The sequence below is a fragment of the Chroicocephalus ridibundus genome, chromosome 3 (assembly GCF_963924245.1).
Source record: "Chroicocephalus ridibundus chromosome 3, bChrRid1.1, whole genome shotgun sequence".
Classification (NCBI taxonomy): domain Eukaryota; kingdom Metazoa; phylum Chordata; class Aves; order Charadriiformes; family Laridae; genus Chroicocephalus; species Chroicocephalus ridibundus.
This window is the reverse complement of record NC_086286.1, coordinates 75,544,770-75,563,257: the sequence shown is the minus strand read 5'-3', so window position 1 is coordinate 75,563,257 and position 18,488 is coordinate 75,544,770. Positions and strand designations below refer to the sequence as shown.

The 18,488-nt window shown below is 38.6% G+C and overlaps 1 protein-coding gene across 1 annotated transcript in view; it reads right to left on the bottom strand.

Annotated features, from left to right (window-relative positions):
- FRK (fyn related Src family tyrosine kinase) overlaps positions 1-18,488 on the bottom strand; it is a 52,870-nt gene that overhangs the window by 23,434 nt on the left and 10,948 nt on the right. Inside the window, exon 2 of the mRNA XM_063331096.1 lies at positions 6,567-6,688. Coding sequence (XP_063187166.1) covers positions 6,567-6,688 — 122 coding nt within the window. The remainder of the gene's footprint in view (positions 1-6,566; positions 6,689-18,488) is intronic.

The following is an 18,488-nucleotide window of genomic DNA, read 5'->3' as shown; positions in this document are numbered from 1 at the left end:
CCTCCTGTAGGTTATTTGCGTCTTTTCTTCTGTCAGAGCACTTTTTGGAGGTGTCAGAAAGAATGCTGGAGCTAGACCTGGACCAGCAGCAGGCCAGAGGTGGACAAAAAATGCACTGTCACTCACCTAGTGTGTTATCTAAGGAATATAGGGCTTCTCATTGCTATTTCTGATGGCTCTGTCATATCTGACTTACAGTAGTGGTCTACAAAGCAAAGTGTATGCAACCCAGGGAGAGCGCAAGACAATCCATTGGGGTGTGGAAAAAAAGTATTTTTTGTACCATTAATAAAGAAAATAAAATAGAATATTTTAAAATACTGTTTACTTCGTCTTTATCTCACCTTTTTTAATTTCTTTTTTTTGTGTATGTTCTATAATGTACATAATCTATCAGTATAGTAGTACATGTATATAATATACAGATAAATAAATAAACATATATTGGGGTGAATGATAAAAAATCTTTTTACTGGTAGGGGTTCACAATCAAAAAGGTTTGGAGACCACTGGCTTAGAGATCTCTTCTATAAAGCAACATCACCAGTAGCAATGGCAGGCTGAGCATCATCAGAGAGGGCAGTTCTGAAGAGCTGAAAAGGAATGTAGTACCTCATGTGGGGTGTCATTTAGCATGACGCTCCATGACTGAGGCATCACTGTCCATTTCCAATGGGCAATGGAGAGCCTATGTTATATACCGAAGGGTAACTGATTTAGTTCCTATCAGAGGGGTATCCCACCCTGCAGTTAATGAAACAACACAGAGCTTTTCCATGATGAGTGAAGAGAGGTCTCAAGGGGAGGAGGATGCTCCAGTTGCCATCCTGGTCCTCATCACCAAACATTACACCTTTCCAATAGGCCAGGTGGCTCTTTCCATACCCATCGATTTGGGAGATTACCATTACTGTGCCCTTCTCAGGGCCTTCGTGCAAGATGGAAGCCTGAAAAGCAAAAGACAGGCATAGGAGAAAGGCCTTCTGCTGTTTACCTCCAGTATACCTTTTAGTAGCCAAAATTCCAGCAAACGTATTCACTTTTTAGTCATGTTGACTAGTGGCTATTCTTAGTTAAACTATTTAACGGAAATATGTTTCAATGCTAGAAGCAGTCTCAGTCTGTCACATTTGAAAATCTAGTTCTAAGAAAATCTTATCGCTCCCTCCTGGATATATTATAGCTGATACATCCTTCATATTGTAATACTGCATGAATTTTGGCAATCACTTTGGTTATACTAACAGCAGAATACATAGTTACATATTGTATGCAGAAAAAAATATAGAAAATTATAGGTTGCATGCAATTAACAAAGCTGATATAAATTATAATTTCTCTCGTTATTTAAATGATTAAGTTAAACAGGAAAATCTCTCCTTCCTTGAGTACTGTCAGGTATGACACAAAATTTTTCTACTGTACTGTGCGATTGTCATCCCAGGCCACCAGAGGGCATACAGGAGCTGTCGAAAATATTAGGAGAGTTTATATCTGCCACAGGTAATATTTTGAGAGAGATGATCTAGTAACTTAAAATGCTGCATGAGGACCAGAAATAAGAGTATTTGTAAATATAACTCCATAATAAAAAGATAATCACATCACACTTTTCAAACGCTATTTCTTTTTAATTTAACACCTCATAATTAGTATTTTTTAATTATAAAATGCATGCATATTTTTGTGATGTGTCATTTGGAAACAGGGCTGAAGCAAAACGAAGGAAAAGATTAATTCAGTAACAACAGACTGGAAATGTAATGACTTTTCCAAAGCTCACAGTAAAGTGCATCTGGCCAAATGAATTGCTAATTATGATGAAAAAAAGGCCAACAGGACGACTGTGTTAATCCAGTCTCAGTTGTACATCACAAGTGATAATAGTTTGACTACCTGCTTTATTTATTGGCAGCATTATAATTATTACTTGTGAAGCAGCTAATGTTAATGCAAGAGTTGGTTTGAAGGATGTGCTGTAATTTCTTAAATGAGCCTTGTATGAAGCCTTACGATTGGCAGCATACAGGTCAGGGGGTGATGTTTGTAGATCTGGACAAAATTTCTGCGCTGATACTGTCTTTTCTTGTGATAAGCAGCTGAGGTTAGTGCAGTATTTGACAGGGGGCTGTTCACTTGTAGCCCAGGGCTGAGTCCGTCTGTACGAGTCCTGCATGGCACGCTCACAGAGCTGCAGCATCGTGCGGCCCCTCTGCCCAACACGACACAGAGCACGTGTCACTCAGGGAAGAGCTAGCCATAACCCCCTCGGTGCTTCCAGTCATCCCTACATCCACGCCAGAGCATGTAATGGGACAGGATCACAACTTCAGCTTCACGTGGCTTGACAGCAATTAGGAGTGATGACTGCAGTGGTTTCCTCCTCAACTTGCCCTCCCCAAAAGCATCACCGCTCCCCATTAGAGTTCTTCAGGGATTCACTTTAACAGAAGCACTCCCCTCTCCCTGCTTCCCATCTTCATAAGACTGGGCCATGCAGGAGTAGATTTTGCCTCCCCCAAAATGAGAATAAAATCATTTACTACTCCTTTCCCAGGGCAGCAAAACTCAATTCTATGGTGGCATCAATAGGGTCGACATCTTCACCAAATGAATCATGGAGGAACGAAGGCACCACTACTGCCAGTGTCCCAACATCTTTCATTTCAGCAGTCCTTCCCTAGCACTGACAGCGCATTTCTGCCGGCAGGAGCTGTGCTCCCTCTCCACACCCACTGTGGATGTGGAATGAGGATGGTTTATGAGATCACCCTCACCAGCACAGAATAGGTGCAGTTGTGCAGTTCAGTGCAGCTGCTCTGAAGTTGTTCTCCTGCTAGGGCCATCATTTTGTCACTGCTATCAGTCTGCTGCCTTAAACTATTACCTATTCTTTCCTATGCTGAAAGCCAATCTGGCCTAGAGGAAACCACACAATCTTTTTTTAGGAGCAGGGGAAAAAAATGGAAGAAAACACAAACCATTTACATTGTCATTTAATGCAATCGGTCTTTCAGATACGATTATTCAGTGAGGGGGGGAAGTGGAGAGCCTCCTGGTATCATTGGCAATGACACTCAATTAAGCTGAGCACATCTAAATTATGGCTTTTAATTAAAAAGAGGCAATGTCTAAGATGGCACCAACATGTTTAAAATTTAATACATTTCACACCAGATGCTGGAGTCATCAACATAAAAATCTGTCGACAACATGTGCATTTTTAAAATGGGAAAACCTATTTTTAAAATGTCAAACACTTTAAAATTATAGCAACACATCTCAGTGGCCTATCTGGTTTGATGTGCTTTCCATTTAGCTATTCACAGTTGAGAAAAACCTTTCTGAATATGACTTTTTGTTTTTAATTTAAATAGTCCTTTATCATGTAAATCTTACAAATTGTGAGTTTTTCCATCAAGGCAAGTTAGAAGTGAAAAGTGCCATTTTAATGAAAGGTAGGGTTTCTTTTTCTTTCTTTTTTTTTTTTTTTACTGAGAAGATCCATTTGTCTCCCTCATTAACATTAAGTCGCTTACAGATTGCCCATGAGTATGAAATCAAGCATGAAAGTCATAAAATCAGTTTATGGGTGCTTGGGTAAAAATTTGTCTTCCTTTTCTACTTCTTTTCCTATTTAATTTTATTATACTTAAATGTTAGGTTGGAGAGAGCACCACAGTGTTTTCTTAAAGACCTTAATTCTGAAAGCCAGGTTATCACTCTTCTAGTCATTATCATCTACCCTGGTGTGGAACCAAAACAGCAATAGCAGGTAGAGCAAACCCAAGCAGTTCTACAGAGGATGGGAGCTTGGGGGTCTATTCTTGCTGCACTGAAAAAGTTGGAAACAGAAATTAGGGATGCATTCCAAAATATCAGGTTGTGACTTCTTGCCTGTCAGTGTACCAGCTACCATGGAGAGACAGAAGCCATCTAAGACCTGTTAAAAGAAATTCTCCTGAATCACTGTTCCTCAAGAAAACACTGCTTTTCTGCCTCAGCTTTCAGTGTCTCATAACTCATTCTGATGGAACAGAGAGGAGTCAGAAACACTGCCTTCTCCTTAGCGTCTGGTGGACTAAGCAACCTTCCTTCCAATTAATTCTCCCCACAATACAATCCACTTCATAATTTGCTTTAGAATGCACTAGCTCTCCCAAAAGTAGACATAAGTAATGAGATTATGGACATATAATGTCTGGAGCACTATGTATACTATTAGGTTGGAAGCAAAGAAGCTTGCAGAACACAAACAGACACCATTCAGTCAAGCCTATTCAGTAAGCAGCAAATATTATTTAGCTCTTCAGGATGAAGTATCATGTTGAGGCTAAATTACATTCAAGTCTGGGAAGCTGCTAAAAGACATAGCTGCAGTGGTAAATCATGTCATTAATACTCACTGTCTACACACTGCTTCAGAGTTTATTCTCTTTCTTTTCCTAAAGGAGCACAAATGTTTAATAAATCTGAGATGACACACATATACATGCTCAGAAGACAACTTGTGTTTGTGCATGGAGGGCTGGCTCCTGTAGCTGGAGCCTAGCCTTTGCGTATATTATGTTCTTCAGCACCACTCTTCCCTGCCTTCATCAAACGAACCAGCATGGAAGAAATCCACACTGATGGCTTCATACCTCGCTGCCATCAGTCATCATCAGATCTCCTAAGAAACTTGAAAAATGTCTACCACAAGCTTTTATAATTGAATCAAATATGCTAAATCAGGTAGAATATAGTTTCTATCCATGATTTGTAAGAAAAAAAAATAAACAGCAGCATCAAATCTCATCCTACCACAAATGCTGGCCTAATATTTATTTCCATTCTCTTGGATGTTTCTCTGGGGCACTTCGTAGTATAAATAAGGTACTGCTGCCTTCCTGTTAGAGAAGTATTCAGGATGAAGGGTGAAGAATTAAGATTTTGAATCTTTCCTAGAAGGCTACAATTCGAGAACAACAAAAAGAAATTGCATTTCCACCCCTAGGTGCACAAGCACAAGATTTTTCATTGATTTTTAGTAAGGTGTCGTGTATTCAAGTGCCAGCATTAAGCAGATAATGCAGGCCTATCTATCCTTCCCTGCATAACACCATGCTGTTACAGGTCTCACCCAGTCCTTGGATGAAATCAGTTCACTGATGAAGAACACTTAAAGGAAGCTGAAACGATGTAAGACAGGGTTAAGTTGGCATATAGAGGGAAAGTATTTTGAAAGGTTTGCGGCTATAATACAGTCTTTGGATAAAAAAGTGCACACAGAGGGGTCAGTTCAGTCACAGTTTGGGGGCAGTCTGATTCCTTGCTGGTGTTACTTTTCTTATTGGAGCTTCTTGGCAAGAACAGATTTCCTTGAGGGCAAACTGAAGACTATGGAATGAACTCTCCTAAAACTGTAAATATTGTATTTATTTCATAAACTTCCCTGTATTTCACTCCACAGGCAACATATATTTCTTTGTCTTGGCAATAAAAAACAACCTTCCCGTTAGCAGAAGACGTTGCAGGTGTATATCCTTTCCTTTTGATTTGGAAAGAAAAACCAAGAATGTGTCAAAAGTTCATTAAGCGCTTAACGTGTTTCTGTGTAATGCTCAGAAGATGACTAACACATAAACATCGAGGCAGAAGAGGAGTCAATACGAAAGAATCTGGTTAAGCACAAGACGCCTCTCATTTTACTGACATAACTCTGCACATGACAACTTATGGGTTATTCACGAACATCAAGACCCTTCACTGGCATATGCAACTCTATAGTTAGAGCACATTAGGAAGTTTGGGTGTAGAGCCCTATTGTCTCAGGGACAACATTATACTTTTGACTGACGCTTGTATGACAAGTTTGATAGAAAATGTTCACAGAAACAAACGACGAAAAATCATGTTTATTACCTAATATGGCATATATCTCTGACATGAAAAAGATGACGTACATATATGTAAGTAAAATTATTATCGAATAATTATTTTATAGTCCTTTGGATTCAAATAAAGGACTTCAAATACATTTCAAAACCCATCATCATCGTAAATCTAACTTTTTAGTGATGTTTACAACTAACTTTTCAATGAAATGTGACTGATTCTAAAGTAGAGGTTTGACAATCTTCCTATCGTTTTGCCCCTGAAACAAATAAAAATAAACCTAAGGGTGTGCTTAGCAGAAATCTAATTTTCTTAAACCGCAGATCTGCCAACATGGTTTAATTTTTATTTTGTGTACCAATCAGAATAGTAGTGTACAACCGTAATGTATTTTTTGGCATTTTAATCATGAAAATACTTTCTATTTTAAGGCAGCTGAAGCACTAGAAGTACTAAGCATAAGAAAGTTAATTTCTGTTCTGAGCATATTAATAAACAAAGCCTGTAAAATAAATGTTGGTAAAAACCCAGGTGACTCTTGCCAAGTTTTCTTTATGTATCTCCTGGTAAAGAAATATTATCATGAACTTGATTTCATTTTCATGCCCACATTTTATCATTCTCAAAAGTGAAAAAGTCTCGATCACCTGAGAAATTTTTAAAACATTGCTTGAAAAACTAGAATATACCTGAAAGTGCGTATTTGCCTTTTAGACTTTCGCTTTCTCGAATTAGGAAGGCTCCTGCCTGGTTTCCAGGGTATGACAGTTGTCTCTCGGCATCTGCTCGTCTGACTGGGCCAAAAAACCATCTGAACAAATAAAAAACATTAATTTTACCAGTCAGTGAAACATACCAGGAAGATAATTTAGCTTTTATAAACATGCTGCATATTTACTAAAAGATAATCTGTGCTATGCTAATTAAATTCCAATAGCATGGGAAAAAAAAGCCAACAAGAACTACACAACAAATTTATTGCTAGAAAATATTGCTTACACATTTGAGTGAAATCTGGATTTTACTGCTGATGGAAAGTCCTACTGATTTCTAGGGAATGAGAACTCAGAAGTGACAGCCTGGCCTTATCCCAGGAAAAATTCACCAAGAAATTTTGCCAAGGCTGCTGTGGTAGAAATTGATGCCAAGTCCATTGATGCCACTTGAACTACGGAAAGGTGCAGGTATGTGCTAAAACCTCAACATCTTAAAAGCCCAAAACTGCAGAAGATCCCCAAAGAAGATCCCCAAAACTGCAGAAGGGCTCTCACATTCCAAGAGGGAAATCACCCTGCAGCCTTCCCCATTCCACTGCCACGTCATATCTCAAATGAGTTACTGGCATTTTTCAGCTCTGCTGCTGTTAGACGAACAAAACCAGTATGTCTCTCAAATCACCGCAAACGTCTCAACGCCCCTGTTCTGTAACAACCTACTCCTATCTACACCTTTTAAAACATGTTTTTCCTCTCTCACTAAACCCTGTAGCTTACAAGGACTTGTTCAAGCAATAGTTTTAGTTTGCCCCTCTGAGGGTACTATTTAGCTTTGTGTTGAGCGTAAATTAAATGCAAATAAAACTGAGATGAGTCAGCATTTTCAGCTGGGGCGGCATTCAGCTTCCATCCAACAAACATACAAAGCTCTTTCCAAGATTAGCTCCACCCCTCATTTGAAGCAAATGATGATAAATAGTTATCAGAAATATGCCATTTCCTCATAGGAGAACTCCCTTTAAATTAATCACAGCTAAACCTATTATGCAAACTTTTAAGATAAATCACTTGTGGTATTGCACAACAAGCAGATTGCCTATTCAGCTAACTACTTGATCTGTCAGTTACGAGGGAAAAGTACAGAAGGAGTCATCAACAAACTGCGTTAGTATCTGTAAGGCTTGAAATCAACAGAAGAAATGGAGGAAATAAATGAGAACATTGGGTGACACCTTGGCTGAGCAAACATGAGGAATGAAATATGGGTTTGTATGAATAAAGAGAAAATAAAAAGAGGCAAATGCAGACACCACTGACCTACATTGAATATGCTTTATTAACAAAAGAAAATGAAATCCAGATATTCTGGACTGCATTCCTGTCCTCTGACTTGAAGATGAGTTGGATAAAATAATACTTATTTGGCAAGGAAAGGAATCTCATTAGAAAGCTGGAATTTGTTAGTAATAATTTTAATTAGTCAAACAGGCTAATTAATTCAACTAATTAATTAAATTAATTCATTAATTAGACTGTAGAAAACTAAGTAATCAATAAATGTTCAACTCCTTGACTGAGGTTCTCATCAAAGGAATGAGAGGACAGAGTACAAGTTCAACTCTATTCAAGTCCCAAAGAAAATTTGTCTACTCTAAAAACTGAGTAAGAATGTTTCTGAAATTTCTAAATACAACTGCTCTGAGAATAACATCTGAAAACTAATAAACTACATGATCTGAGAAAAAAATTAACTGATATTTTTCTCCTTGAATTATAGGATATCACTTAGTAATGTCCAAAGTGACTGATTCTCATAAGAGTATATAAAAGGTGTTTAATTTTGTGTCTCCTTTCAGAAGGATTTCATTTTGTACCAAATCCAAAAGAGCTTCCAATTAGCAAGATTGAATGTTATGTTCCGGATAATCAAAAGTATAGTCTTTACATGAGCCAGTATTTGTACATATATTGCTAGTAGCTCATATTGCTAAAGCTGAAAAAATGAGCAACAATACAATGTATGCAACAAGAGTAAATAGTTGGCTTATTTGGGGGATACAATTTAAACCAGTATTACACTTGTGTATGTAAGAACACATCTACAATACAGAATATGGTTTTGGAAAAAACCCAACATAAGTGTATATCGTATTTAGGCATATGTATCTGTTCCTTTGACTTCAAAATATTTCAAATTCTATGTCTATTTTTCTTAGGTTGGAAAAGCTTCATTTAAGTCAATATGAATTTACCGCTAAGGTTTATATGGAGGAGATGGAATATGTAGTTTCTGACTCCAGATAAACTTAGCAGTTGAAAAGATCCTGATTTGCAAAATACGATAGAGCAACAGTATATGACAAGGTAAGTGTAACTGAAGCAGTTATTATGGAAAATGAAACATGGACACATAGTGTATATTACCTCATTTGCCTGACTTTATATGATCTGATTAAAACATTTCAGAAAAATATAATGAAAATTACTTTTAATAGCATTTGAATATGGGATTCTTAGTTCAAAGTCATTGAGTTTGCAATAATAATCATACAGTACTAAAAGCAATACGGGTTGTGACAAAATAACGCCTTAACCTCAAAGCAAATAATTTAATTTCTTATTCACTTTTTTTGTCAAAAGCACATCTGAATTTACAGTACCATTTCCATTATAAATGGAAGTCTAAATTCCTTTTATAAAGCGTGAAGGTTTATTTGAATTTCCAGCTTCAAAAGGCTTAATATTTTACTTCATCCAAAAGTGTGTATTTCAGAGGAAAAAGTACTCTAAAGAGTAATAATGAATCAAAGTAATTGCTCACCATGAGATGTTGTTCTGTGGGATAGGAAGGTCAAACCAAAACAATACCCAGTTCTTAGTAAATCTATTTGGGTTTTATAGCTCAACGTTAGATGGAGGTTTTGAAACAGAACACTTGGAAAAACAGGACTAAAACACCATCCATTGCACAAGTTACTTAACTGGCACTTTCTCTGACTTCATTGTGCTAGATTGGCACCAGAGAGTCCAGGAGAAGGTTGAATTAGCAGTTCATACACAATTTCACTATGAGCTTCAGCTCACAGCCAGACCACTTTGGGTCACAATTATCCATGCAGGATCAGCAGATTACCAGGTATGGCACAGACGAGTGCACTCAGATTTGGGCATAAATTTCCATTTCTAGCAGGAGCTGTCTGGTTAGCACAGCAGTAGGACTCTTCTGTCAGTGAGACCAGGAACATGCTTTCTTGGCCAGCACTGCATCCAACACCCCACTCTTTCTCCCTTTTCAGTGTGGAGAAACAGATCTGCTTTTTGAGGATTGTTTCTAGCAGCTTCCTCAAAATCCCTTGATTCCAACATCATTCATAGCTCTCAGGAATCCCTTCATTAAAAATTCCACACTACTTCCAGGTCACTTCTGGCCACCATATATAGGAGGACTTTGGGGACAGAAAAGATGACCTTCATGCAGATTCGTAACAAACACTGTTCTTATGTGGCACAGATGATGCCCAATACTAGAGTACCAGTAGGGTTTGTTGTGGTTATTCAGAGTGATCCCATCTCTACTGGTCATCAGTTCCACTGGCAGGTTTTTGACCACAGACTCAACAGCTGATGGACACACGTATCAGAGCAGGCTTTATCACGGGATGTTCCCGAACTGTGGCAGTATCATTGCTGACACTTCTACTCCTATCCTTTGATCCTTTTCTTCCAGCAAAGGAAAGTTTGTACCTTTATCAACATAAATGCTGGTGGTTATTCTTGAAGGGCAAATTTTTTAAGAAACTGAGATCACGTCACCTATGCTCACCCCTGCCTCCCCATTCAGCCCAATTTGAATCAGGATGGAGTCACAAGCTCAACAGAAGTTGATGGTTTCACTTGTCTCCATCACTGCCTTTGCTCAGAAGTCCTCTGTCCTCCAGGTTGCAATGCATTCCTGATTTCTGTCTAAATGTCAAGGCCCCGTTTACCTGTCTCAATAGTTCTACTTCTGAATATTTTTTCTTATAGCAGGAAGATATGGCAGGAGCTTTTAATCTGGAAGGTGGAAGAGAGGAAGGGTAACATGGGCTAAAGGTATTGCATGCTGCATAGCCTCTGACAGAATCACTAAAGCAAAGAAAGATAGAGAGGCAAAGTTCTGCAATGCTATACCGCTGGCAAGGTTTCCAGTGCTTGGCAACATGCCTAGAAGAAGATAAAACCCCAGTGGAAAAGCAAAAAAAACCCCACAAATATGCCCATCCAAAAAAGAGTATGCAAAATGTGTATTCTTCCCTTACATTCAATTCCCTCGCGTGACTGTAATACCCCTTCTGATCATGTCACTGTCATCAGTGCAATGCACTCATTTGAGATAGACATTGAAGATTTAACAGAAGATCTCAACTAATCTGGGAACTACAGGAGCTGTTTCTCTCCTGAAATTAACTCTACCCAACACCCAGAATTAAACCCAAACAAAAGGATTCCCAGCCATGGTCCAGATGAAAAAGCTCATAGGGGAAACATGTTTTTGTTGGCCTGCCATTCCTTATACGGTCCCCTGCTTCCCTCTTCCACTGTAGCTTTATGCTCAGTCTCTCCTAAGTCCCAAACACACTACCTCCTAGCTCTAAAGCAAGGCGTATGCTGAGCCTTAGCCAAAGTCCCCGAGTCATGGGCTAGACAAAACACTTCTTGGCAGACATGTATTTCTGTAGACTCGACTTTTCTTGAGCAGACCCTTGCAGCTTTATTGAAACTGGAGCTCCAGTGTTTCATAGAATCACAGAATGGGTTGGAAGGGATCTTAAAGATCAACTCATTCCAACTCCCCTGCCATGGGCAGGGACACCTCCCACTAGACCAGGCTGCTCAAAGCCCCATCCAGCCTGGCCTTGAACACTGCCAGGGATGGGGCATCCACAGCTTCTCTGGGCAACCTGTTCCAGTGCCTCACCACCCTCACAGTAAAGAATTTCTTCCTGATATCCAATCTAAATCTACACTCTTTCAATTTGAGGCCATTACCCTGTGTCCTACCATTACGATAGGTTTGTCACCCTCTTCACCCTAAAACTAAACCAAACCCTAATGCTAACTGTATATCTGGTTTTATCCTCTGCCCTTACTTAGATTTAATATGTACAGGAGCAAAGTCAGAATTACCTCCACAACGTCATATCTGAAATGACTGAGTCTGCTTTAATAACTGGCTGTAGCTGGGATGAAGGGGGATTATTTCAGTTTCTCATTCAAGTTGCAGGACACTGCAAGTAAAATAAGACTAAAGGCAGAGGTCCGTGACATGCTCTGAAGTTTGTGAACACCCAACTAAAAGGGAAAATACTGAAAGCTGAGTCAGCAGTAAGGTATAGCCAGATATAAAAACCGTGATCATTACAATAGGAATGAGGGGGGAAGAAAAGAAAGAAAAATTGCTGAGAAGGACTACATACCAAAGTAATTCAAAGAGCGTGGAGGCATAACAGAAGAAATAGCAGGAAATCAGACACATGAAATTTATTTTCAAAAACAATGAAGACATTACAATGGATATCATGATCCTATCTTGGATCAGCACTTTGTGGCATGAGGGCATCTCACTTCTCATTTTTTCTAAGTTCTTGCAACTGGGATTTAGCCTTTCATGTTAGGGTAAATCTCATGAGACTGCTAAATCTCAGCAGCTGGGAGGATTTGTTGCAATTCCTGTGGTTCCCAACCAGAACTCTCAATTATGGAAGAAATTATGATGACAAACAGATTAGCTGGCCCTCCAGTAGATTAACTGGATTGTGTTAGCTGTGTCTGTACTGCTAAACTATGAGGAAAATAGAAGATTTTCCAGACTAAGAAGAGCAAAGAATTACTGCAATTAGAGCAAAGGTGAGGACAAAGAAAAATAGATACTGTATATATATGCGAACCAAATATATCCCAGTTTCTTCTGCAATGCAGAAAGCTTGTGCAATAGCTAAAACAAATAAAGAAAAGCTTCAACAGTATATAAATCTTACATTTTAAATGCCTCAAAACCTACAGTCACCGAAAGCTGTAGCTGCAAAGTCAAGAACCCCCAAAGCTAGGAGATGGCAATATTAATATTGCTTTCATGGCATCCACTCAGCCATTTTCAGGAAAATCCAGTATGATAGAATCTCTAATTACATGGCTACATCTCCTGCTTCCTACAGTGTTAATATGAATGCTGCTCACTGAATAGTTAGCCTCTATTTTGTTTTGTCATTGAGTAAATGGAGTTTATTTACTGCACATTGTTTAGTCTCTGCTCTCAATACAAGTCATAAAATTACATTAATGGCTAATTTCCTAGCAGCTTCTATTATAGTGTTCATGACTATAATATCCAAATGCTTCACAAACATTCATTAATTTCTTTTTGTGGCACTTTTGCTTGTACAATATTTTTTGCAGTGGAGAAACATCACAGAAAGGGACTAAGGTAGTAAGGCATTATTAGAAGCATTTTCTACTAATTTTGGGTGTCCAATTTGAAATGTCTAGGGCCTGCCTTTCAGGGAATGTAGCATCGCACAGTATGTAGTAGTTTATTCAGAGAGCAATAGCTGCTAGCTTCTGTGTCACAGAAGACAAGGAGAGATGCATGGAAAGCTAAAGAGACCGAGCGAGAGAGAGACCCTCCAGGGTCTTACTCAGTTGCTTTCATCATATGACCATCCTGTGATCGCTGCCCTTACTCAGCACATGGAAACCTGAACAGGCTTGCCTGCGCCACTCTTCGCTGCCGTCATCCATGCGGGACAAAGAGGGCTGCTGAGCCAGCTTTTAATCCATGCCAGGTTTGCAGTCTGCTGTGGGTAAACATCAGCGCAGAAGCAGTGACAGAAGTTTACCAAGGGCGCCACCAGCACGTCCTCGCTGCGCTGAGGGGAAGGCTCCAAGCACTTGCTGGGTTTTCCCCAAATATCAAAAACATAGAATGCAGCTGTCATATTCTAATGACTCTGTTCAGTTACCACATATAAAGTGCAATTTTATTTTCATAGGCTTGGTTAGTTTGAAGCTAATTTTTCTCAGATAGCAAAAAAGCACACATTTTTAATATAGCAATCTCCCCTGCAAAATAGCAAGCCCTTCCTCCAAAGTACATCCGCAAAGGATTTTTTGTATTGTTCTGAGCCACTTTTTATGCTTTCGGGGAGAAAAAGAGGCAGCCTATGACTGGTATCAACCCTGGAAAATTCACATCCAATACGGTAAAGCCTGGAGAAATTATAAGCAACTAAACAAGCTCTTATGATAGAAAATATTAGTCTGCCTTAATTATAAGACTAATGAAGTAATATAATTTCTCCAAGAGCTGACATTTCAAGAAATTAGGAAATATCACTGCAAAGATGAAAGCCTTCCAGATATAACACAGTTAAGAAACAGATGTGCTTTACAAATGATGAACTGCACGCGTGAAGGAGAGCGTGGGAGATGAGCACTGGCTGCTTCAATTTTCCCTTTATAGTCTACAGTGAATCCGACAACAGCTTTGGGGAAAAAAAAAAATAATAAAGCCTTGAGGATGAAAACTCGATTCCTTTCACGAACATTTTCAAAACCACAAGCCTTCCCAGATACTGCACAAGAATCTAAACAGTGAAAGGTCCAGGATTACTCTAGGGCTATTCTATAAGCATGAGAAAATGCTTCTAATAATGCCTTACTACCTTAGTCCCTTTCTGTGATGTTTCTCCACTGCAAAAACAGGCTGGAAAACATAAGATCATGTTCCAGGTGCTTTGGAAACAGACCCCTTCCTCCATACTTCCTTCTACAGGCGTGCCTGGGGTTGTTTTTAATGCTGTCTATCTCATTTATTATCAGATACTGACGGATGAATGGGACAAGGACAAAATTTAAGAGGAAGGAATTTAAAGTTAATGATAACAGAATGCATAAGACACTGCAGGAGGGAGGGAGAAAACAGGAAAGTAAAAATTCAAAGCAGATAGGACCGTAGAATATTATCAAGCAGATGGGGGGAGAGAAGGGAGAAAGTCAAAGCAAACAGGCAACAATGAAAAGAAAATAAAGACAAGGCAAAACTGAGGACTGCATTTATTGCCCAAGGGCTATAACCTGCTGCTGCCTGAGCTGCAGCACCTGCTCAGCAAATGCTGGTTTGCAGCTTATCCTGCTCCCGCAGGGCATGTGTCTTTGGCAGCGATTTCAGTCCCACTTGGGGAAACAATTTCACAGACTATCTCTTGAACTCATTTTGCAGACTAACTCCCACTGTAAGGATTGCTCTCTGCAGATCTTTTCCCTTTCCCTTTCTTAGTTCATCACACCACTCGCTTTTGTACTTGCCAAGAGAATACTTCAACGCTCATTTTCGTCATATATTTATTGACTCAAGGTCGCCACTAAATGTACGGCTTTAAACCTTACTCACCAAAGTACCATCAGCAGGCAGTGAGTCAGACAATCAGTTACGATCAGTTAAAATCTTAACACACTGCAGAAAGTACCTGACTCGAGCAGTATTTGAAACAAAAAAATCATTTAAAATGTATACATATAGTGACACAGCTCAGTTCTGATTACTTATTTACCATAATCAGAAACTGGTTTCCTCCAAGGGAAACTAGAAATTCAGGTTTTCAGGGATGGTTATATAGGTTAGCACACTTCACCTTTTGCAACCACAATGCATTTGCTTCATACGTCAGTCAAGATCTGAGTCATGGGTATTGCTCAGATCCTTGTTGTTGAATAACTTACCACAAACTAAAACGAAGACTGTCCGTATGCGCTGTGTGTGGGACCCAGAGCTTTTGAGTCTTTCCCCAGTGAAATGCAGAATAGAATAAGTCTGGGTTTCTTTCCACGGGGCAAAACAGAGAACACGTGAATAGTTGTGAAAAACTAGTCTCATTCCTACACTATGTAAGCAGCAGAGATCTATCGAAACGACAGAGCAGCATTAGTTTATGTTATGTAGGTATGTAGAAGTCTGCCTGTATGTTTCAAAGTGACTGTCTGTAGCAACACACTCTGAGTTCCACTGTATTTTCCACATTTCGCGATCAACAGCGTGACTTTTCTTTAAATAACCATTAGAATGTGAAAGACACAGTTTTGGAAAATAACAGGTCCCATTTTGCTCTTGGCTTTTGGATAACATTTTGCTAATGTTCTTGTCAACGGATTACAGCTGATTGGTTGGCGTTTTTCCATAAATACTAAATTTATGTTAGACTTGAGAGAGTTTTATTCGTGAGATGGCAGAATGTAAGAGGTGATAAAGAAAGAGACATAGAAGCAAAAAAAAGGAGAAGAAAATTAAGTTATACTTCTCCATATATTTTCTAAACAACATTTTATAGCTTAACTTGTGAAGGTATTCAATGTGAAAATTTTTCAAATTTAAATGTTTTTTTATTTCTGCTTTCAAATGGAGTTTCCATCAAAATATAAGCAATTTTTTCTTTCAATTTTGTTCAGAAAGGATTAAGTTATCTGAAAATAAAATACAACCAAGCAAATCCCTTCATTTTTTTTCAGCCCATGTTAAATATTTTGATTTGATACAAAACTAAAATGAAGGACTCTTCAGAAACATCACTGCATCTATCTTTCAGGAAAAGGGAGCCATTTTTCCTTTCTCTCTTCCCATACTTACTCAATCACGACCATGAGCACTAGGACACAAGTAATACATTCATCTACGAAACAGGGGATCTTCAGTTAAAATAATGCGATTTAAACCTATGTCTCTAACATAATCTTGTTACTATTTTGCTGGAATACACAATCTGCATAGTAATTTGGAGAACACACATATCACTGTTACAACAGAGGTAATCCTTTTGGGACTGAACTACATGAGCTACCACTAAAATTAAGCAGAACCTTTGCGACCATGTCTTTTTAGCAAGATGGGAAATTGCAGGTTATTGCCAGAAAAAAAAATCTTTGTACTTGTAGACTCAAGAACCAGATTTGCCACACTTATATTGCATAGTGTCTTTAAAGAAAGTGGTTTTAATTTTAGTACTCGCTGAAAACTCGATTCTAACACTGATACAGCACAGTAACAGTACAGTAGCTTACTCCACACAATCCCAATGACTGCAATGTAACCATAGCACACGCGTGAAACTCCCACCTACCCAGGCACACTGACTTTGTGTATACCTGAGACCCAAAAGGAGCCCCAGGTTACACTAAGAAATCAAGGGGGAAGCCCAGCTGAAGAAACTGCAGGAGATGAAAACGCACGAGAAGAGGGCAGCAGAGGTGTCAAAAAGGACTCTAAGCCTCTGAAGTCTGTTTTGGTCTAAGAATTATCTTTGTTTTGTGTTACCCCATTGTTTTTGTTAGAAATAATAAACTGTGCCCTCAAGAAAGGGCCTGCCATGGCTTTAGGGACTTTTACAGTAAGTAACTGTGTGGGATTGTTTGGATAAGGTAAAATTCAACAGTGAGTAAGTGTGATAATACCCACCGCAAAGGCAGGCATTTCCTCTTACAGTCTAGAACAAATTTACTGTCTGTCTAAATGTAAACACAAAGATGACTTGGGCACTAGTCTAAAAAATCCATGACATGTGTATAAACCTTTTTAGTAAGTATTTCAGCAGGCCATAACTGTACTGTCATGTGATTCTGTTGTAAGGGATTATGCATAATACTACATTAATAGTTGATAATAGCAGCTGACTGTGCTGGAAACATGGAAATTAATTTGCTGGGAGTCTGATTCAGGATGACAAACCATTGCACCTTTGGCTACTCTGGCACCCTCTCTGGTAATGACTGGGAAGAGATTATTACTCCTGTAGGGACTACTTCTCCTGTAGTATTACAAGGCCAAGCACACAAGCTCCGTAAATTAGCACAGCTCACCCAATACTAGTTTCACCACAGAATAGGAACAAAAGATAATAAACCAGCAACCAAATCACAATCTGATAGAGTTCCTTTGAGGCAATCTCCATAAATAAATCTCATTTCACTATTGGCGTAATTAATTTCAACTTTTCCATTCATTTTCCACAATATTGGTCATCTGCATGCTGCATTAATTAATCTGCTCTGAAGTTCTTCTATATGAGAAAAAAAATGGTAGGTGAATGTGATTTCATATTACTTTTTCTGTGGTGCTTTAGATACGTAAGTCCCTAGTATTTCTCCAATTTAAGAAAATAAAGTCAATCATCAAAATTTGTTCCTGGTATTGGTTTTGTACTTGTATAAGTACTTCATTGCATTTAAAACTTGTTCTAAAACAACTTGTCTTTGGAGTTGATGAAAGGCTACCATTGGATTTAATGGGCACTGCTTTGGGATGTTGAGTGTGAAATATAGACATATAATCACCTCTTTTAAAAAAAAAATTAAAATGTGTTCCTCAGACCCTATTTCTGCTGCACAGAGTTTTCCAAATAGTGCTGTAAAATCTTGCATCAGTGCTAGTACCTGTATGCATTTGTTAACACATACACGAACAAAAGTACTGATATACTGCCATAATATACTCTATAAGTAGCAATAACTCTGCTATTCATAACAACCAAGGAACAAAGTTGAAACCTTGAGGTAGCCTTAATGTTAACATGGTACAGAGAACACTAATAACATCAATTGATTTAACATTAAGGGAAACTCAAAGGGACAAGAAAATGTTCAATCATACCTTCACTTAAACCATTACAGCTTCCAAAAGCACTCAATTGATTTTCTTGAGAAAATCACTCCCGAGAAATTATTTTCTTTTCTCACAGGGAAACTCACCTCAATACAGAAGTAATACAGAAAACCTTGGAAACCAAAAGCCTCCTTTGCCTGCATAGGACACTGGTGGCAGAGCAGATCTCCCCATCCATTTTGTGCAAAGCTGTCTCTTGGACATTCACT